Source organism: Cetorhinus maximus, chromosome 5 (genome assembly GCF_964194155.1).
Source record: "Cetorhinus maximus chromosome 5, sCetMax3.hap1.1, whole genome shotgun sequence".
In the NCBI taxonomy this organism is placed as follows: Eukaryota; Metazoa; Chordata; class Chondrichthyes; order Lamniformes; family Cetorhinidae; genus Cetorhinus; species Cetorhinus maximus.
In genome coordinates, this window is record NC_135883.1 from 137615405 (window position 1) to 137638947 (window position 23543).

Here is a 23543-nt window from a genome sequence, read left to right on the forward strand (position 1 = left end):
TTTGCAGCTTATGATTCTCCTCCAACCTCTCGGTGTGCCTGTCTTCCACCAGTTTTCAGCTTCTTGTTGTGGCCCCTCTGCTTGGTTTCTTGCATTTTGTATTTCCTCTTTTAAACTCTCCAGAATTTCTCACAGTTTGATATTGGTCTTCAGTAAATCATTCTCCGACTGTGATGTCGTGTTAAGCTCCAACTGCAATTCACTAATTTTCTGTCTGAAACCAGCAATGTTGTTATTTTCTTTTCAAGTTCTTCTACTTGAAGCATGTGCTGTTGATGTTTCGACCTGAGGTTCAGGATCTCTCTCTTGGATGCCTCTTCTGCTAACGGTACAGCTTGCAATTTCTCTTCCATATGCCCCTTTTCAGCTTGCCACCTTATGCCTTGCTCAGCCTTCAGTCTTTCCAGGTCAGCAACTTTATCCCCTAGTTCTAACTTTTCAACTTGGAGTGCTGTTTCTGGAAATCTTTTTCTTTAGCTGCCTGAACTTCCTCAATTAGTCCTCTTCCCTTTTCTTCATGCTTTTCATATTGGCCTTGAGATTTTCAATATCTGACTGCAACCTATTCATTTGGCCTTGCATGTTATCTCTCATAACAATGGAATTTACCCAATCTACAGGATCTGGCAATCACTTCCTTGCTTCTGATTGGAGGGTGCTTTTCAATGGGTGTACTACCTTTAACCTTCAGTGAAGCCTCCTTCATCTCATGGTTTACTGAGATCAGCTGCAGCTCTTCGCAAATGCTCAACCCAAAGATAGCAGGACCACCTGTTTCTGTGATGCAGAACATACAGTTACCATCTTTCCCTTTGTGTGTCCCTCTGATATGTGTCATTTCTAGCTGTTGAATCTTAGTCCCCACCCCCCGTATGGCGTTAGCATGACATTGCTCAGTTTCGAAACATCGTTCCTTAGGTAACTATTTTCTTTCAAATTTTCAGGAAAGATCTTCTGGTATACTGTGAGCAGGGTGATTGTAGTTTGTGCTCCAGTATCGAGCTTCAGCTTCAGATTAATGGCTGTCGGCTTGTTTCTCACCTTCTTCCTGAACTGAATGGTTATGTGAATTTCTTTTCTCTGGGACCTGTTGCATCGAGACATTTCATGCAGTTTTATGGTTCATATATGCCTATTGTGTTCTCAAACTTATTGTCATCTTCCAGGGTATGGATGCTTTGGTTTCTTTTCCTTCTCATTTGCCTGTTACTATGCCTCTGGTAACTCATTTCCTATCTTTTCCTTTTGTTTTGCACATGCTTGCCCAGTGATTGGGCTTTCCACAAGCAACACTGTTTGAACAATATGCGGGACATTTCATTCTGTCTGTGAACTTCTGGTGTCCACAGTTCCTGCACATCTTCCTCTCTGGCTAGTGTGCATTCTTTTGTTGCTGTTTCAGTGCATCAACACTGCTGCCTTTCTTTTGACTTAACTGGGGTGAGCAGTTGGGTAGTCAGCAGCTTCATCTGTCTACTCGTGGCTTCAGGTGCTCTGGCAGTGTCTGGCAATAGTGGGAGCTTGTCCTTTCCAATCAAATCTTTTTGTATTTCAGGATATGCAGTGTCCCAAATGAGCTGATCTATCAGCCTTTGTTTCCTTGAATTGACATTTCCTGGCTGTATTTTTCAATCCTGTTAAGAAATTGTCAACAGGTTCACCTGATTCCTGATTCCTGCCTCAGGCTTTGAAATCCATATTGGTAGATCCGATGATTTGACTTTTGGCTGGAGATGTGTGCCAAAAGATAGAAAAATTTCATCTGTGTTTTACTGTTGTCCTCACTCATCTCCCAGCTATTAAACAAATTTAACCTGTTTTTTCCTGCCCCACAAAAGGATGTAATTTTCATTCCCTCTTCACTAGTGCCTTTTAGAAAGCCAATGAATGTCAGTCTGCATTTTTGCTTAAACTTCTCAAATTCCTCTATGACATCATCAGCTTCCAAATTCATTATAGGCTGTAGTTGTGCTGCAGCAGTGGCCATTTTGTTTTCACACGCTCTTTTTCTCTCACCAACACCAATTTGGGTTGTTTTTTCATCAATCTAATTCAACATTAAATCCATTTAAAATGTTAGGGTCTTACTCACAACACCTGTTGCCACCATCCTCTAGTTCCGAGAATTTGAAATAATCACGCTTCTCGACTTAAAATGCTGGACTTTCATTGAGTGTATTTCTTACAGCTCTCCATGTGGCTGGTGGGCTGATACTTGGTTGCTTGGTACCTGACTGCAGTGCAGCAGTAAATGTGACACCCTGGATGCAAATTCTCATGCAATTACTTCCTGTTTCTTTACAAATAATATAACAATATAACAGAAACCAATGAGTCGTTTTGCAGAATGGAGGATGGTTGACAGTGGTGTTCATTTCGCAGAAGGATAGAGATAGGCTATATTGGCTTAATGGCACAATTTTAAAGAGCGTGCAGGGACAGAGGGACCTTGAGGGGTTCATACACATAGATCTTTGCAGGTGGCAAGACAAATTGAAAGAGTTGTTAGTGAAACATGTCAGATGATGGACTTCATAAATAGAGGTTTTGAGTACAAAAGCAGGGAAGTTATGCTGAAACTTTGCAAAGCTCTGGTTAGGCTACAGCTAGAGTTTTGGGCCCAGTTCTGGTCATCACACTTAAGAAGGATGTACAGGTTCTTGACAGGGTGCAGAGGAGATTTACCAGAATGGTTCTAGGAGTTTGGGAATACAGCTACAAGGCTAAGTTGGAGAAGCTGAGGTAGTTCTCCTTGGATTAATGGAGAGATCTAATAGATGTGCACAAGATTATGACAGGTTTAGATAAAGTAGACAAAGAATAGAGGGTCCCATTAGCTGATTGTACAAGAGATACAGAGCGGATGTGAAGAAGAACTTTTTTATGCAGTGAGCTGTAATAACTTGGAACTCAGTGCCCATGAGGGTGGTGGAAGTGGAGAAGATCAATCATTTCAAAACAAAATTGGATAGACTCTTGAGAGAGATGAACTTGCAGGGCTATGGGCATAGAGTGGGGGAATGGGAGTGACTTGATTGCTCTACAAATAACTGGCATGGACTCAATGGACTGAATGGCTTCCTTCTGTGCCATAATGAGCTTATGAGTTTATGACGTTCGATTAGTCTTTTCAGTTGCATTTTGTATCTGTCCATTAGCCTTTAGGGAATTGCATGTATGTATGACCAAACCTCTTTGCTTGTCTACAATTCCCAGTTTCTCACCTTTAGAAAATATTTCAATTTGTCTTTATTGAATCTAGAGTCAATAATCTCACACTTCCCCAGATTGAACTCCATTTGTCATGATTTTGCCTACTCACTTAATCTGCCTGTGTCACCTCATTACTTCCTGCTCCCATTTGCAAAACTTATTATGCCTCTACCTTCTCTTCACACTATGAAGATAGATGCAAAGTGCTCACTTAACAAATCTGCCAGTTCCTTGATGTTGATTACAGTATCACCTGGGTGAGACATCAATGGGCCCACATTTCTCTTATTCACTCTCTCTTAATATATTTATTAAAACTTTTACTGTTAGCCTCGAAATCCCTTGTAAGGTTTGTTTTGTATTTCTTCTTGCAGCTCTCGAGATTTTCTTTGTATGCCTTTATTGCTTTTTTGTAGCTCTCCCAGTCTGCTAAATTTCCAATTTTCTTGGCATTTGGGCAAGCCATTTCTTGAATTTTATACTGTATCTTACCTCATTTGTTAACCATGGTTCCCTAACTACAGAAGTGGAGATTTTGCCTTTTTGGAAAAAGTAATTGTCTTGCACAGTACCAAATACTCCTTTTGAATACCTCCACAGTGGGCAAAATTTTAATGGAACTAAGCCGTTTGCTGCAGTAGGCTTTGCCATGGATGTTCAATCAGCCGTTGCATTAGCACCCTGCTTCTGGCTTTCCGGCACTGAGTGCAGGCATGATGACGACCTACATCTGTCAATGGAAGGATTTCTATTTAAAGGGACCCTGGAAATGGTTGTATCCTACACTGATTCTGTAGACTTTCAGGAAGGAGAAGGATGGAAGTGAGATGTGGGAAGGAAGCCCACTGCTCCAGTTCCTCACCCCAGGTGCCATCCTCCGAGGGTCTGTAGAGAATTGATATTCCCCGTGGACAGGAGGAAGAGTCTGGCCTGAGAGAATAAGCAGGTGTGGCTGGTAGTCATAGAAGCAGTGAGCAGCAGGCGTGTAGTCCCTAGAAGTTGCTTTCGGTACTGCAAAAACTCTGACCTCATGAGGGCATACAGGTGAGCGGATGCAAGCACCCTGCAGAGTCCGCCCCCTCCTCATCTGAGGACGCAGAGGGGTCAGCACTTTCTTCTTCTGAAATATTTTGCAAGGCACTGCAGATGACTACCATCTTGACAGCCTTACTGGTGCATACTTAAGTACACCGGTGGATCTATGAAGGCACCTGAATCGCATCTTCAGCAACCCCAATGGCTTGCTCAATGATGGCTCTTCTACTCATGCGGCTCCTGTTGTATCTCTCCTCTGCTGCAGTGATAGGGGTCCTCACAGGTGTCATCAGCCAGGTCCTCAGAGTGTAGCCCTTGTCTCCAAGGAACCAACTAGTCACTCTGTTCGAAAGTACAAATATCTGTAGAAGATGTGACTAACTGAAGGAATCATGGCAACTCCCAGGATATCTTGCACAAACATGCATGAAAACCTTTGAGTGGCCACATACCAGCTGAACTTTTGATTGAATGCAATTCTTCCGATTGATAAATACTCCTGGAAGATCTGAGGACACCATGATTGCCACATTGCAGACTGTAACCCCATGTAACTGAGGGAATTGAGCCACTGCAGTAAGTGTGAGAGCATTCTGTGTCTGACTGGTCTCACCAGTATCACACCCCTTAGGATAGGGTTGTCCATTTTGGTCAGTGGTCAGGGATAGGTGGGTGTGACTTTGAGTGAGGCAGGTATGGGAATCAAGAAGTTAGAAGTGTAGGAGCCTCAGCCCTTGCAACTGTCCAACGTTCGAATTTCTTGCAGCTTGTATGGATGAGATTGGGGCTGCAAGGTGGGTGAACGTGGCATTGTGGTACAGGAGACCATTCAAAAAATTCTGGGTTAAAGGCAAAATACCGGGTTAAAGGCAGAATTAACTGGTGCTTTACACAATTACAGATCTGACAGTTCCACAGGGTTTCCCGCAGACTTCCAAACACACCCCTAGTAAAAGCTGGAAGTGAGTGGATGTCCGGTTTCCAACAGGCTGGCACATTTTGGGCAAAACTCCCTGCCTGCACCCAAACACCCCCTGCCCCCTGCGTTTAAAATTCTGCCCAGTTTACCCATTAACTGTTCAGCCCAGTTCATTGAGGTCAGTTTATGTTTCAATCCTTTGAAGTCAGTCTTACTTAAGATTAAAACGTTTTTTTGTGATTCCCCCTTCTACCTCAAACGGAACATCAAATTTGATAATGTTATGGTCACTGCTCGCAGGATGTTCCCTTCCCATCAGGTCGTTAACTAATTTTGGCTTGTTACTCATCACTCAATCTATGGCGTGTTCCTTTATCGATCTAAAAATATCAGACTTGGAGTCTACCATCGTCTTTAGTTAATAATGAATAATGCCAACATCCAGCCCGTTTTATCTGGCCACCGCCTGCCGTCAAAATTACAGTCCTGCATTGTTTCCTTTCTGTGAGAATTTCTCTGCTCCCTTTTTGTTTCTCGCTCAGTGGCTATCACGTTACCTTGCTGGCTAGGCCCGTAACATCACGTCACCACTCCCAGCTGCCGGACTCCTGGACTGAGCCGCGGCACAGAGAAGGCAGCGCTCACCTGGAGCACGCGGCACAGAGACAGTAGCGCTCACCTGGAGCTCGCGGCACACACCTGGAGCTCGCGGCACAGAGACAGTAGCGCTCACGTCGAGCTCGCGGCCAGAGACATTAGCGCTCACCTGGAGCTCGCCGCACACACCTGGGGCCGTGGCACAGAGACAGCAGTGCTTCCTCTTTCCTCTATCTCTCCGGTACCTTAGCCGTGCTTCCCAATTCGCCGGCAGGACTGTAAACATTTGGAAGGAAAGAGTTGGGACTTTTGTGAGCTCTGTGTAAGTCTAATCGAGAACTTAAGTCGGTATTGGGAGAATTTCCCCTCGGAAGGCGTTCATTCAAAAAAAAATCTAGTCCAGGTAATAACCCGCCGCTTGCCATAAATTAACAATACAGTAACAACGTACTTTCTATGTTTACTCATCGACTATCGTAATTGGGTAAGTCAAGCTTTTTTTGGATGTACATGGTTCTAGCCTAGATTATATTTGAAGATTGTCTGAAATTTTATACTGTACTCAAAACCTGAATTTTCCTGTGGGTTGCGTATTCTCTCAAATTGTTCTTGTTTTTCTCTTTTAGTTTCAGAATATTCGTTTTCCAGGCTCTGGAAAAGCAGAAGAGGGCAAAAAAAAGCAAGTGCTCGATTACCTGGGAGATTTTTTCAGTTCTTCTAGAAGAAAGAGTTCAAAAAATGCATCTCCAGCATCTTTAAGGCAAAGCAATTCTGTGGAGGAATGTCCTCCGGTGACAAGTGAATGTTATTCAGGGGAGAGTACAATTGTGGAGGAAGCTCCTGATTCTGGAATATCGTCATTTTCAGAAGACCACAGGAGGGAAGGAGTGACGGAGATTAAAGCAGCTGACAAAGATCTAACAGAGATATCACAGGGCTCCCCAGAGGAAAGAGGCCTGCTACCAGCTGTTGGTAATCCAGCCGAGCTGCCTGTGAGTTTAGCTGAAAAAAACAGGTCAACAAGTAAGAATGTCATAGTGGTTGATGTCAAACTGCAGTGCATCCACAGGGAAGCTGAAAAACAAACTGTGCCTGAGTGCACTGGAGAACAATTAGCTTCAAAGACAGTTAGTAGTAATCCAGCAAATGAATTTGTAACCACATTTAGGGACGATGTGTCAAATATATTTGGAAGCGTGGTGGTAAATAAGGAGGATACTTCATTATCTTCAGCCTGTGCAGATGCAAGTTTGCTCTCAGATGACAGAAGTGTAAAGGAACGTGAAATTGGTGAACTTGATACCTGTTTTATCAATGAAAACACACCCCAGATTGCTATACAAACAAAGGGTAGTGAATTTGTAACTACTGACAGGCTAGCCGAAGGTCAATATGATTGTGAAACTATTGCTAACTCTGTAGATATTCCAGCCATAAAGAAATGTGTTTTACCAATTTCTGAGACTGTGAGGATTGAACAAGTAGCTGAGGTTATTGAAACTGATGTTCATCCTCCTAAAATCAAAGAAAATTCAAATACAACAGTGTCAGAAGCACCTGTTTCATTGCCCGTTAACAATATTGGTGTGGAACTAAAAGCTTTGGAAAATACTTTGAAAAATGAGGGAACTGTCCAGTTGAACCATTCTGTGGTTCAAGGATTTGGAGAGGAAACTGAAAATTACAATATTCCTGAAAAATTGTGTGAATCTACCTTGGAAAAGCAACAGAATTCATCCAAGAAGGACACATTCACACCAGATACTAAAAAAAGCCAGGTTGTGGAGACAGGAGGTGTTCCTCGCATTGGTGAAAGTGTAGCAATCTCACATGACGTTGAACAATTCACAACAGGTAATCTATCAGAAGAAAATCAGAATGGTGTAGCGGGACCAGAATCAAATACAGATAAAACAGTTACCGACACTCTCACTGACGTAGTAAGTTGTAAAAACACGGCTGAAAAGTCAAGTGATTTGTTTTCAAGTTTAAAAACCGATTTGAATTCAGCACTAGAGTCTATTGAAATGGATAAGAAATCTCCTTCAGAATCCAAACGTGGTAAAAGAAAGGGAAGGAAGAGGCGGTCCTTGAAATCTGATCAGCAGTCAGATAGAGAAATTGGGAATGCAGATACTAACACAGTTGAAGAGGAATTGAAAGAAATAGCTTCCAATAAGCAGTCCTCTGAAGTTCCAGTTAAAACTGCCTCCTCACCGAAACAAAGCATCCCTCCTTTGGTCCCTCATCAAACTTTGCCAAAATCTCTTCCATCCAGTGAAATGTCTGCACAAGACATATCCAAGCCAATTACATCAAGGAAAAAGAACTCGCAACAGGAGCCTTGCAGCCCAGCTTCAGGTAACAAAGTACAGTCCCCAGTGAAAGGTTCTTTGGAAAAGGCATCAAACTCAGAGACTGGGTTCAGTGGATCTGAAACTTTCACAGCGACACACAGCAGCACTTCACATTCTGGTCAAAAAGTGGAAAAACATATTGCTTCAGAAAACTCTGTTACTAACTTTGTCGTTGCAAGTAATGGAGCTGTTGATGATTCTGCAAGTAATGAGGATTTCATTTTTTCTTTACACAGTGCAACTACTGATGAGCTAGGTGAAAAAATGGTTGCTTTAGATTCTGCAGATCAGAACAGTGCTATTGCTTCAGTTAGCCAAAAATTTAATCAGCAAAACATGGGAAGCTCCATTAAATATAGTCAGATGGAGCAAGAATCTAGTGCTGACTCTGGAAGACTGAAAACTCTGGAAATTAATGACTTAGAAGGAGAAAGTAACGACCATCATGTAATTACTTCACAACTATGTTCCACGGTGACCACAAGAATAAGACTGTAAGTCCATCCTTTTTTTCTTTAATTCACATTTGGCAACATACCAAAACCATCAAGTTAGTCTCCTGCTAAAATTTCCACATCCCAGTCCCAATCCCATCCTCTGCTTCCCTGCTGCTCAGCTTGGACTGAATTCAGTGATGTGTGATCTTCCATTTGGCCTGTGAGCTGAGTTTCAAACCTGATTTCCATGACAGCGTCTGCTCCACCTAACCCAATGTTCTTGCAATTCTCATCTAAGCCTTCATCGCCATCATACTCAACTTCTAAAGTGCAAGCTTTGCCAAATTCTTGAGCTCCATCTTGTCACAAACTCCACTGCCTACTTCTTTCGTCACACTATTCAGCTTCCCTTGCACCACTGTCCTTACCAGCCACTAATGGTTATCGGTTTTCAATTGCAGATCCCTGCATGCAGTTTTTGGTCCTTGCCTTTGCAACCTCCTTTGGTTGTGCACCAGCTCACGCCCCTCCTGCCAATCTAGTTCGTTGTTCATTTCCATGTCAACACACTCTACTGAGCATTCAATTATCTTACACTCGGCAATTCTCTCTCTAATCTACTCTGTTTTGCTGCAAACCCTCATTCAAAAAAAAACCTTTTCAGAATCTGCATCTGTCACCAACCCTTCGTTTAGCCTTCTACTGATGTTCATTTTCAATTTTTCTCCTTTGTTAAATGCTGTTAGATGCTTATGTTAAAAGTGCCAAATAATTTTTTTTACACTGAATGCATGCTCAAGGAACAATTTTTAGTTTACATATTGTTGTATTAATGTATGTGTAGTATTATATGCAGTAGAGAATATTACTGTGTAGCATAATGCCAAGTATAGGATATGTAGGTTTTTGGGAATTGAGTTTTAGAAATGTATGTGGTATGTCCAAATAATGACACAGTTTTCTGCATTCATTTGCGATCCAATGTTTCATATTATTAGCTGGTCTGCTATCATCTCACTCACACTATGTAAAGCACAATGCATTGGACTGTTGCTAAGCTGTGTTTAAATTTACTGTGCCTTTAAGGACATAATGCATCTTTGATGTGAACATTCTCTGGTCAATTATTTCTGATTGTTGTAGGTGACAAGAAGCTTACAGATTTATAAAGATGCTTGTAATTACCATACTCCAGATGAGCTTATAAACTTGCATTGACAAATTTAATTGATCCATAATTAACTAAAACTTAAAATGACTGCCTTTTTTACATACACTTTTAACACTATAAAGTAAAAGAAATTAGAAAGGAGGCCCTGCTGAAAGAATTTGAACACTTAGGAGCTAAATGAAAAAAACAGAACCTCCAATGTAATAACCTAAGGATTACTACCTGAGCCACGGGCAAACTGGCATAGGGTAAATAAAGTCAAGGAGTTAAATGCGTGGCTCAAAGATTGGTGATGGAGGAATGGGTTTCAGTTCATGGGGCATGGGCACCAGAACTGGGGAAGAAGAGAGCTGTTCCAGTGGGATGGGCTTCACTTGAACCATGCTGGGAACAATGTCCCAGTGAATCGAATAACTAGGGCTGTAGAGAGGGCGTTAAACTAAATATAGAGGGGCCAGGGTTCTGGAGAGGGGATACATAGGCTCAAAAAGCAAAAGGATTTGACAGCATTGCAGGGTAGCTATTTAGATAATGACACCCAGAGTGTGACAGGAAGGGACAGAGTGTCCAAACATAAAAAAACAGCAAAAAGGGTCAAAGGGGGTAAAAAATGATAGAAAGGCAAATTAATGGCTCTTTACTTAAATGGACATAGTATTCGGAACAAAATAAATGAATTAACAGCACAAATAGAGGTTAATGGGTATAATCTTATAGCCCTTATGGAGACATGGTTACAAGAAGATCAAAGCTGGGAACTAAATATTCAGGGGCATCTGACTTTTCGAAAGGACAGGCAGGAAGGGAAGGATGGAAGGATAGCTATGTTAGTGTAAGATGGAATAAGAACGATAGCAAGAAATGATCTTGGGTCGGAAGATGTAGACTCCATATGGGTGAAGGTAAAAAATAACAAGGGGAAGAAGACACTGGTGAGAGTAGTCCATAGGCCCCTAATAGTAGCTATACTGTAGGGTAGAGAATAAATCAGGATATAAAAAAGGCATTACATTAATCATGGCTGACTTTAATCTTCATGTAAATTGGGAAAATCAGAGGTAGGCACGAGCCAGAATTCATAGAGTGTATTTGGGACAGTTTCCTAGAACAATATGTTGTGGATCCAATCAGGGATCAGGCTTTTTTGGATCTGGTAAAGTGTAATGAGGCAGGTTTAATAAATGATCTCAGAGTAAAAGGTTCCCCAGAAAACAGTGACCATAACATGGTAGAACTTAGCATTCAGTTTGAGAGTGAGAAACTTGGATTGGAAACAACTGTGCTAAACTTAAATAAGGGTAATTAGAATGGAATGAGAGCAGAGTTGGCTGGAATGGACTGAGAAAGGAGTTTAGCAGAAAAGACAGTTGATGAATAATGGCAGACACTTAAGAAAATAGTTCATGACTCACAACAAAGGTATATCCCAGTGAGGAAGAAGGATTCTAGGAAGGGGATAAACTAACCATGGTTAACCAAGGAAGTTAAGGAGTGTATTAAATTGAAAGAAAAAACATACAATGTGGCAAAGATTAGTGGGAAGCCAGAGGATTGGGAAAGTTTTAAAAACCAACAGAAGATGGCCAAAAAAAAGGGAGAAAATCAACTTTGAGGGTAAACTAGCAAGTAATATAAAAATGGAGAGTAAGAGCTTCTTTAAATATATAAAAAGGAAGAGAGAGGCCAAAGTGAACATAGGCCCCTTAGAGAATGAGGCTGGGGAAATAATAATGGGGAATCAGGAAATGGCAGAGAAGTTGAATAAATACTTTGCGTCAGTCTTCACGGTAGAAGACACTAATAGCATTCCAAATACACAATGATCAAGGGGCAAAAGGCAGGGAGGAAATAAATACAATAACTACCACTAGAGAAAAAGTACTAGGAAAACTAATGGGGCTAAAGGCCGATAAGTCCCCTGGACCTGATGGGTTGCATCCTGGATATTAAAGGAAGTAGCTGCAGAGATAGTGGATGCACTGGTAGTATTCTTCCAAGAATCCTTAGATTCCAGAAAAGCCCCAGAGGATTGGAAAACTGCCAATGTAACACACTTATTCAAGAAGGGAGGGAGAAAACAACAGGTAACCATAGGCCAGATAGCTTACCATCCGTCATTGGGAAAATGTTAAAGTCTATCATAAAGGATGCAGTAGCAGAGCATTTAGAAATGCATAATATAATCAAGCAGAGTCAGCATGGCTTCATGAAGGGGAAATCATGCCTGACAAATTTATTAGAATTCTTTGAGAAGACAACAAGCAGATAAAAGGGAATCAGTAGATGTAATATATTTGGATTTCCAAAAGGTATTCGATAAGGTACCGCACATAAGGTTACTTAAGAAGAGCCTATGGTGTTGGTGGTAGAGTATTAACATGGATAGAGGGCCGGCTAACTAATAGAAGACAGAGAGTTGGGATAAGGGGGGAATTTTCAGGATGGCAAACTGTAACTAGTGGAGTGCCACAGGGATCAGTGCTGGGGCCACAATTATTTGTAATATATAATATAATATATAGTGACTTAGATGAGGGAAATGAATGTACTATTGCCAAGTTTACAGATGACACAACAATAGGTTGGATGGCAAATGGTGAGGATGACACAAAAAGTCTACAGAGGGATATAAACAGGTTAAGTGAGTGGGCAAAAACGTGGCAGATGAAATATAATGTGGGAAAATGTGAGGTTATGCACTTTGGCAGGAATAATAGAGGAGCTGAATATTATTTACATGGAGAAAGACTGCAGAAAGCTGCAGCACAAAGAGACTTGGGGGTCCTCGTGCATAAATCCCAAAAAGCTAGCATTCAAGTTCAACAGATAATAGGGGAGGTAAATTAAATGTTGGCCTCTACTTCAAAGGGAATGGAATATAAAAATAGGGAAGTCTTGCTAAAACTATACGAGGCACTACTTAGGCCACACCTAGAATACTGTGAACAGTTTTGGTGCCCTTGTCTAAGGAAATATATACTGGCATTGGAGGCAGTCCAGAGAAGGTTCACTAGGTTGATCCTGGGTATGGAGGGGTTTTCTTATGAGGAGAGGTTAAGTAGGTTGGGCCTGTACTCACTGGAGTTTAGAAGAATGAGAGGCGACCCTATTGAAACATATGAGATCCTTAGGGGGCTTGACAGGGTAGATGCTGAGAGGTTGTTTTCCCTTGTGGGAGAGCCTAGGACCAGAGGGCATCATCTCAAAGTAAGGGGGCATCCATTTAAGACAGAGATGAGGAGGAAGAGGGGAGTTCGTCTGTGGAATTCTTTACCACAGAAGGCTACAGAGGCTGGGTCGTTAATTATATTCAAGGCTCAATCATTAAGGGAATCAAAGGTTATGGGGAAAAGGCAGGAAAGTGGAGTTGAGCATTATCAGATCAGCCATGATCTCATTGAATGGCGGAGCAGACTTGATGGGCCAAATGGCCTACTTCTGCTCGTCTTATGGAATAGTGGATATTCTGTGGTGATACACATGGTAAGTCAGGAGATGTGCTTTTTTTTAAAGATAGAGCAACAACGACTTTCATTCATGCATAGTAGAAAAACAAAATATTGCTTTCAGCTAATGTAAAGCAAGACACAGCAGATGTTGGAAATCTGAAGTTTGGAGTATCACCCTGCTGAAGTCGATTTTTGAAATTCAGGTCAGAACCGGGGCTTTGTTTCTGAGAAGGTTAGCTAATAAATTGTGGACTTTCTGCTTCTAGTGTTGGAGGTCATACAAAAATTTGCATTGGTTCAGTGTGTAATGTTTGGAGGGTTAATCTTGCATTTTTATATATCAATAGCATACGGAAGGAAGTTTGTAAATAATTCTATAAATACAGTAGTTTTGAGTGACTCAAATCAACTTAGTATAAACTAGAAAATTTACAAATTGAAGTATCAGAATTAGTATGAGTAGATTTGGTATAAAATAATTTTTGACTCTAGGGATACATCAAGATGGCACCCATAATCAAAAATAATAGAATATCTGGGAACTCATGATCACAAAATAATTACATAAATATTAGCTTTTACTCGGCGGGTTCAAGACTCACTCCAGAGACTAGCACATAGCCTAGGCTGGAGCTTCACTGAAGTACTGTAGAAGATTCCATGGCACTATTTGAAGGTGTTGTGAGTTCTTCTGTTATTTCTCAATCAGCACCACAAAAACAGATCAGGTCATTTATCTCATACTTTTTTGAGACCAAGTGCTGCATAGCATACAAAACAAGTGACTCAATTTGCAAAGATAATTAATTGCCTGTGATACACCTTGGGATATCCTTAGGACATGAAATACGCTGGATGAGTACAAGTTTTTCATTCTTTAAAGTAGGTAAGGAAATAATTGGAACTCTTTGAGTTTTACAGTCTATAAAGAAATAGTTAAGGGGAAGCTCACTGACATAAAATATTAAAAAGATAAGGTACTTTCAGTTATTAAACAAAACTGAAATCCAGGAAAGTAGGATTAGATAACATAAATGACAGATCAAAGCAGGGTGGGGAGCAAGCTGAGCCAAAAGGAACAACCAAGAGGTAAGATAGGCAGGGCTTTAGGATTAGGGGAAGAGAGTAAGGAAGACTTTGTAGTCTAGGGTCAATCCTCATTGGAGATTAGCAGAATGAGAGGTGCTCTGATTGAAAAATATAAGATCCTGAGGTGGCTTGACAGAGTAGATGCTGAGAGGATGGTTCCCCTCATGGGATAATCTAGAACTAGGAGCCACAGTTTAAAAATAAGGAGTTTACCATTTAAGATGGAGATGAGGAGGGATTTCTTTTCTCAGAGGGTCATGAACCTTTGCAATTTCCTACCCAGAGAGCTGTGGAGGCTGGGTCATTGAATATATTCAAAGCTGAGTTAGACAAACTTTTGATCTACAGGGGATTTGAGAGTTATGGTGGACAGGCAGGAAAGTGGTGTTCAGGCCACAATCAGATCAGCCATGATCTTATTGAATGGCGGAGCAGGCTCGATAGGTCAAATGGCTAAGAGTGACTGCCTTTGACATCAAGGCAGCATGTGGTAGAATGTGGCATCACGGAGCCCTAGCAAATTGAAGTCAGTGGGAATCAGGAGGAAAAATCTACACTGCTTGAGTCATACCTAGCACAAAGGAAGAAGGTTGTGGTTGTTGGAGGCCAATCATCTCAGTCCCAGGACATTGTTGCAGGAGTTCCTCAGGGTAGTGTCCTAGGCCCAACCATCTTTAGCTGCTTCATCAATGACCTTTCTTCCATCATAAAGTCAGAAGTGAGGATATTTGCTAATGATTACACAATGTTCAGCACCATTCACAGCCCCTCAGATACTGAAGCCATCCATACCAACATGCGACAAGGCTTGGCCTGATAGTAGCAAGTAACATTTGCACACGTGCCAGGTAATGACCATCTCCACCAAGAGTGAATCTAACCTTCTCCCCTTAACATCCTGGGGATTACTATTGGTAAAAAAATTGAATTGGGCCAACCATATAAATACTGTGGCTACAAGAACAGGTCAGAGGCTGGGAATTCTGAGGCAAATAATTTATCCCTGACTCCCCAAAGCCTGTCAACCATCTACAAGACACAAGTCAGGACTGTGATGGACTATTCTTCACTTGCCTGGTTGAGTGTGTCTCCAGTAATACTCAAGAAGCTCGACACAGTTCAGGACAAAGCAGCCTGCTTGATTGGCATTCCATCCACCAACTTAAACATTCACTCCCTCCACCACCAATGCACAGTGGCAACAAGTGTGTACTATATGCAAGATGCACTACAGCAAGGCTTCTTTGACAGCACTTTCCAAACCCACAATCTCTACCACCTAGAAGGGCAAGGGTAGTAGACGCATTGGAACACCATCATCTGCAAGTTCCCCTCCAAGTCACACACCACCCTGAGTTGGAACTATATCGCCATTCCTTCACTGACGCGATATCAAATCCTGGCACTCCCCAGAAGCACTGTGGGTGTACCTGCACCAGATGGACTGCAACAGTTCAAGAAGGTGGCTCACCACCATCTTCTCGAGGGCAATTTGGGATGGGCAACAAATGCTGGCCTTCTCAGCGATGCCCAAATCCCATGAAAGAATAAAAAAATTCTAATGATCTTATCAGCTGTTTTATAGCTTTGGGTTGGCTATTATGACTAAAGGTGAAAATAAAAGCAAAAAACTGCGGATGCTGGAAATCCAAAACAAAAACAAAAATAAAAATACCTGGAAAAACTCAGCAGGTCTGACAGCATCTGCGGAGAGGAATACAGTTAACGTTTCGAGTCCGCATGACTCTTCAACAGAACTAAGGAAAAATAGAAGAGAGGTGAAATATAAGCTGGTTTAAGGGGGGGTGGGACAAGTAGAGCTGGATAGAGGGCCAGTGATAGGTGGAGATTGCCAAAAGATGTCATAGACAAAAGGACAAGGAGGTGTTGACGGTGGTGATATTAGCTAAGAAATGTGCTAATAGGTGACATTAAGGATAGAAAGCAGGACGGGCAAGGTACAGATAGCCCTAGTGGGGGTGGGGTGGGGGGGAAGGGACTGAAATAGGCTAAAAGGTAGAGATAAAACAATGGATGGAAATACATTTAAAAATAATGGAAATAGGTGGGAAAAGAAAAATCTATATAAATTATTGGAAAAATGGTGGATCGGAAAGGGGGTGGGGATGGAGGAGAGAGTTAATGATCTAAAATGGTTGAACTCAATATTCAGTCCAGAAGGCTGTAAAGTGCCGAGTTGGAAGATGAGGTGCTGTTCCTCCAGTTTGCGTTGAGCTTCACTGGAACATTGCAGCAGGCCAAGGACGGACATGTGGGCATGAGAGCAGGGCGGAGTGTTGAAATGGCAAGCGACAGGGAGGTCTGGGTCATGCTTGCGGACAGACAGAAGGTGTTCCACAAAGCGGTCACCCAATCTGCGTTTGGTCTCTCCGATGTAGAGGAAACCACTTTGGGAGCAGCAAATGCAGCAGACTAAATTGAGGGAAGTGCTTCACTTGAAAAGAGTGTTTGGGCCCTTGGACAGTGAGGAGAGGGGAAGTAAAGGGGCAGGTGTTGCACCTTCTGTGGTTGCATGGGAAGGTGCCGTGGGAGGGCGTTGAGGTGTAGGGGGTGATGGAGGAGTGGACCAGGGTGTCCTGGAGGGAACGATCCCTGCGGAATGCCGCCGGGAGTGGGGTGAAGGGAAGATGTGTTTGGTGGTGGCATCGTGCTGGAGTTGGCGGAAATGGCGGAGGATGATCCTTTGAATGCGGAGGCTGGTGGGGTGATAAGTGAGGACAAGGGGGACCCTATCATGGTTCTGGGAGGGAGAGGAAGGTGTGAGGGCGGATGCGAGGGAGATGGGCCAGACACGGTTGAGGGCCCTGTCAACAACCGTGGGTGGATAACCTCGGTTAAGGAAGAAGGAAGACGTGTCAGAGGAACTGTTTTTGAAAGTGGCATCATCAGAACAGATGCGACGGAGGCGAAGGAACTGAGAGAACGGGATGGAGTCCTTACAGGAAGCGGGGTGTGAGGAGCTGTAGTCAAGGTAGCTGTGGGAGTCAGTAGGTTTGTAATGAATATTGGTGGACAGTCTATCACCAGAAATTGAGACAGAGAGGGCAAGGAAGGGAAGGGAAGTGTCAGAGATGGACCATGTGAAAATGATGGAGGGGTGGAAATTGGAAGCAAAATTAATAAATTTTTCCAGATCCAGACGAGAGCATGAAGCAGCACCGAAGCAGTCATCGATGTACCGGAGAAAGAGTTGTGGGAGGGGGCTGGAGTAGGACTGGAACAAGGAATGTTCCACATACCTCATAAAGAGACAGGCATAACTGGGGCCCATGCGGGTACCCATAGCCACACCTTTTATTTGGAGGAAGTGAGAGGAGTTTAAGGAGAAATTGTTCAGTGAGAGAACAAGTTCAGCCAGACGGAGGAGAGTAGTGGTGGATGGGGATTGTCCGGGCCTCTGTCCGAGGAAGAAGCGGAGAGCCCTCAGACCGTCCCGGTGGGGGATGGAGGTGTAGAGGGATTGGACGTCCATGGTGAAGAGGAAGCAGTTGGGGCCAGGGAACTGGGAATTGTTGATATGATGTAGGGCGTCAGAGGAATCGTGGATGTAGGTGTGAAGTGACTGGACAAGGGGAGAGAGAATGGAGTCAAGATAGCAAGAAATGAGTTCCGTGGGGCAGGAACAGGCTGACATGATCGGTCTGCCGGGACAGTCCTGTTTGTGGATTTTGGGTAAGAGGTAGAAGCGGGCCTAAAGGCTAAGTTGATGAGGAATTGTCATTACAGATTTCTTGTTTTGGATTGGTAATCTGATTAGTCCATGCTTATAATCATACGATGGTGCATTTATACAGACTCAAATACACAATAATTGAAATACATGACTAGAAAGAATTCCAGGCACTTAACCCCAACTCATCTACCTGCTCCCTTCCTCTGCACCTTGTAGGATGCTCATATTATCCACTGTGAATTAGTACAGCCTGACTGCCATTTGCTTCTGCCTTGGTCTATTCCTCCTCCAAAGAACAGAGAAACTCTGTATTTAAAGAATTTCAGTAAATATCGAAAATTTAGCCAGACAGGATAGTTGATGCAAAGATGTTGTGATATTTGAAACAGCTACATACTGTCATCTAATCTTGGATGGGCCAGTTTCATCCAGCTAGACTTTGAGAAGATTAAATCCATCATTCTTTGGAGGCACACCACAACAGAATCACAGAATCCCACGGTGCAGAAGAGGCCCTTCGGCCCATTGAGTCTGCACCGACACATGAGAAAGACCTGACCGACCTACCTAATCCCATTTACCAGCATTTGGCCCATATCCTAGAATGTTTTGATATGCCAAGTGCTCATCCAGGTACTTTTTAAAGGATGTGAGGCAACCCGCCTCCACCACCCTCCCAGGCAGTGCATTCCAGACCGTCACCACCCTCTGGGTAAAAAAGGTTTTCCTCACATCCCCCCTAAACCTCCTGCCCCTCACCGTGAATTTATGTCCCCTCGTGACTGACCCTTCAACTAAGGGGAACAGCTGCTCCCTATCCACCCTTTCCATGCCCTTCATAATCTTGTATACCTCGATCATGTCACCCATCAGTCTCCTCTGCTCCAACGAAAACAACCCAAGTCTATCCAACCTCTCTTCATAACCTAAATGTTTCATCCCAAGCAACATCCTGGTGAATCTCCTCTGTACCCCCTCCAGTGCAATCACATCCTTCCTATAATGTGGCGACCAGAACTGCACACAGTACTCCAGCTGTGGCCTCACCAAGGTTCTATACAACTCCAACATGACCTCCCCACTATTGTAATCTATGCCTCGATTGATAAAGGCAAGTGTCCCATATGCCTTTTTCACCACCCCACTAACATGCCCCTCCGCCTTCAGAGATCTATGGATACACGGCCAAGGTCCCTTTTTTCCTCAGAACTTCCTAGTGTCATGCCGTTCATTGAATACTTCCTTGTCAAATTACTCCTTCCAAAGTGTCTCATCTCACTTTTCAGGGTTAAATTCCATCTGCCACTTATCTGCCCATTTGACCATCCCGTCTATATCTTCCTGTAGCCCAAGACACTCAACCTCACTGTTAACCACCTGAACGATCTTTGTGTCATCCGCAAACTTACTAATCCTACCCCCCACATAGTCATCTATGTCTTTTATATAAATGACAAACAGATCCCTGTGGTACACCACTGGACACTGGATTCCAGTCACTAAAGTATCCTTCTGTCATCACCCTCTGTCTCCTACAACTAAGACAATTTTGAATCCACCTTATCAAATTACCCTGTATCCCATGTGCATTTGCCTTCTTTATAAGTCTCTCATGTGGGACCTTGTCAAAGGCTTTGCTGAAATCCATATAAAGTACGTCAACCTGTGTACTGATACCATTCCCCCTTTGTCACTGTCCCAAAGTGATTCATACTGTTCACATCCTTTGTATCCTATTTGAACTTGAGCTAAACTTCTGAACCTGTGTCGTCTCTAATATGCATGCACTATCTCACCCTCAACACATTTGTTTTGGAAACCCCATCCATGCATTTATTACCTCAAGACATGACTATTCCAATGCTCCCTCTCCAGCATAACACTCTCCACACTGTGTATATTTCAGTTCATCATAAATACTGCTGTCCTTATCCTATCTGCCCATCTGTAACTGGCCCCTGGTCCACCGAATTAACATTCTGATTCTTGAGTTTAAATCTCTTCATAGCCTCATCCGTCCCTTACTCTGTAACCTCCTCCAGCTCTACAACAACCCCCTCAACATTTGGTCTTCCCTCTGATGTGTCCTTCTGTGGCTTGGCATCCATTTGATTGATAATTCTTCTATGGAGAGTTTTGCACTATTTTTCCAGTTAATGGCACTATTTAAATACATATTGTTATTGATGTTGATAATGACAATGACAGCCTTTTGGAAGGTTGCTGCAGTCTCAGTATCTTCACATTTGCTTACCATCAGGTAATGTATTGAAACTTTTAAACTTTATATTTATTTGATAGAAGCAGACGCTGGAAGGGAATAAGAACCTTTTAAACATGCAGACTGGTATGTCCTTGAATTAAACAGGTTGATAAGGATTCACTGGTTCAATTCCTGTGTTAGCAAAGTGGGTAGATATTTCAGTAAAGAAGGGGGAATGGGTAGGAATCTTTCCATAATGACTCAGTAGGCAAGTGTGTTGTGCTCTTCAGAAAAATTGACACAAGAAGATCGTAGTTTCGATCTCTTGTTCAATGTCTTTAATTATTTTAACAAACGATTGGATGAGATCAGCTCTATATCTAACATCTCTGTCATGATTACAAATCCCAGGCACCTTTCCATCTTAGTTATTGTAAGCTGGGAATCGACACCTTTGTCCTTTCTCTAGAGCTGCAATGGCCCAGATCCTCTGGTCTCTGGATCATTGGAGAACGGAAGTACGACCCAAGATGCACTTCAGGACCCCTTGGAAGTCCCAACGCACTGACTCCATGGGAATTGCCCAGGAAGTTTGAAAATCTAATGGGCAATTCCCTTCTACCCTGGGACCCTCCAAAAAAGTCTCCCACTCCAAATTAGAGTTGGAGACTTTGGACAGTACTGACTTAACTTACTTAAATAGATACCCAGGAAGTGTTAGACAGAAAAGTCCTAGTCAACTCCTGGGTAACTATACAACTTACTCCCCCCCAATCATAGAATCATAGAATTGTTACAGTGCAGAAGGAGGCCATTTGGCCACCAGATCTGCACCAGCTTGCCGAATGAGCAACCTAATTAGTTCCAGTCTCTTGCCCTCTCCCTATAACACTGCACATTCCTTCTTTTCAAATAACAGTCTGATTCTCTTTTGAATGCTTCAGTTGAACCTGTCTCCACCATACTAAGACTGTGCATTCCACAAGACCGTAAGATGCTGGAGCAGAAGGAGGCCATTCGGCCCATCGAGTTTGCTCCACCATTCAATGAGATCATGGCTGATCTGATGATCCACAACTCCACTCTCCTGTCTTTTCACTATAACCCTTGATTCCCTTACTGACTAAAAATCTGTCTATCTCAGCCTTGAATGTACTTAATGACCCAGCCCCCACAGCCCTCTGCGGTAAAGAACTCCACAGGTTCAATACCCTCTGAAAGAAGAAATTCCTCCTCATCTCTGTCTTAAATGGGCGACTCCTTACTCTGAGATTATGCCCTCTGGTCCTAGAATCTCCAACAAGGGTAAACAACCACTCAGCATCTGCCCTGTCAAGCCCTCTAAGAATCTTATATGTTTCAATAAGGTCGCCTCTCATTCTTCTAAATTCCAATGAGTACAGGGTCAACCTACTCAACCTCTCCTTATAAGAAAATCCCCCCATACCTGGGATCAACCTAGTTGAACCTTCTCTGGACTGCCCCCAATGCAAGTATATCTTTCCTTAGATAAGGGGACAAAAATTGTTCACAATATTCTAGGTGTGGTCTAATTAGTGCCTTGTGTAGTTTTGGCAAGACTTCCCTATTTTTATGCTCCATTCCCTTTGAAATAAGGGCCAACATTCCATTTGTCTTCCCTATTAACTGCTGAACCTTTTGGGATTCATACACAAGGAATCCCAAATCCCTCTGTGCTGCAGCTTTCTGCAGTCTCTCTCCATGTAAATAATATTCAACTCCTCCATTCCTGCCAAAATGAATAACCTCACATTTTCCCGCACTATATCCCTCTGTAGGTGTTTTGTGTCATCCTCACCACTTGCCTTCCCACCCATTTTTGTGTCATCTGCAAACTTGGCGATAGTACATTCACTCCCCTTGTCTAAGTCATTAATATATATTGTAAGTGATTGAGGCCCCAGCACTGATCCCTGTGGCACTCCACTATTTACAGGTTGCCAAAAAAATGTCCCCCTTTATCCCAGCTCTACCTCCTCAAAGAGTTCTAATAAATTTGTCAGGCATGACTCCCCCTTCACGAAGCCATGCTCACTCTGCTTGATTATGTTATGCACTTCTAAATGTTCTGCTATTGCATCCTTTATAATAGACTCTAACATTTTCCCAATGACAGGTGCTAAGCTAACTGGCCTATAGTTACCCGCTTTTTGTCTTCCTCCATTTTTGTATAAGTGTATTACATTGGCAGTTTTCCAATCCTCTGGGACTTCTCTAGAATCTAAGGATTCTTAGAAGATTACTACCAGTGCATCCACTATCTCTGCAGCTATTTCCTTTAATGTCCTAAGATGCAACCCATCAGGTTCAGGGGAGTTATTGGCCTTTAGCCCCATTAGATTCCTTAGTACTTTTTCTCTCGTGATAGTTATTGTATTTGTTTCCTCCCTGCTTTTTGCCCCTTGATTATTTTGTATTCTTGGAATGCTATTAGTGTCTTCTACCGTGAAGACTGATGCAAAGTATTTATTCCACTCCTCTGCCATTTCCTGGTTCCCCATTATTATTTCCTTAGCCTCATTCTCTAAGAAGCCTATGTTCACTTTGGCCTCTCTCTTCCTTTTTATATATTTAAGGACGCTCTTACTGTCCGTTTTTATATTACTTGCTAGTTTACCCACAAAGTTGATTTTCCCCCTCTTTATTATTATTTTTGGTCATCTTCTGTTGGTTTTTAAAACTTTCCCAATCCTCTGGCTTCCCACTAATCTTTGCCACATTGTATGTTTTTTCTTTCAATTTGATACACTCCTTAACTTCCTTGGCTAACTATGGTTGGGTTATCCCCTTCCTAGAATGCTTCTTCCTCACTGGGATATACCTTTGTTGTGAGTGATGAACTATTTTCTTAAACATCTGCCATTGTTCACCAACTGTCTTTTCTGCTAATCTCCTTTCCCAGTCCACCCTAGCCAACTCTACCTTCATTCCTTCATAATTACCCTTATTTAAATTTAGCACAGGTTGTGTCTGATCCAAGTTTCTCACTCTCAAACTGATTGCTAAATTCTATCATGTTATGTTCACTGTTGCCTAGGGGACCTTTTATTCTGAGATCATTTATTAAATCTGCCTCGTTACAAATGATCAGATACAAAATAGCCTGATCCCTGGTTGAATTCACAACATAAGGCAGAATTTTTCCTGTATCAGGTGGGCTCGGCAAGCTAGCCCGCGAAACCCACATCCCGTGAATGAATAAAAAACTTTAAAAATTTTGAATACCTCTATCAAATCTCCTCTCAGCCTTATTTTCTCTGAGGAAAACAGTTCCAACTTCTCCAATCCATCTTCATAGCTGAAGTTCCTCATCCCTGGAACCATTCTTGTGAATCTTTTCGGCACTCTCTCCAATGCC

General features: G+C 42.5%; 1 protein-coding gene across 3 annotated transcripts in view; it reads left to right on the forward strand.

Moving 5' to 3' along the window:
- crybg1a (crystallin beta-gamma domain containing 1a) overlaps nucleotides 1-23543 on the forward strand; it is a 320531-nt gene that overhangs the window by 167272 nt on the left and 129716 nt on the right. For all 3 annotated transcript variants that reach the window (XM_078542510.1, XM_078542512.1, XM_078542511.1), the window contains one exon: nucleotides 6391-8615. In XM_078542510.1, the coding sequence (XP_078398636.1) occupies nucleotides 6391-8615 (2225 nt within the window). The remainder of the gene's footprint in view (nucleotides 1-6390; nucleotides 8616-23543) is intronic.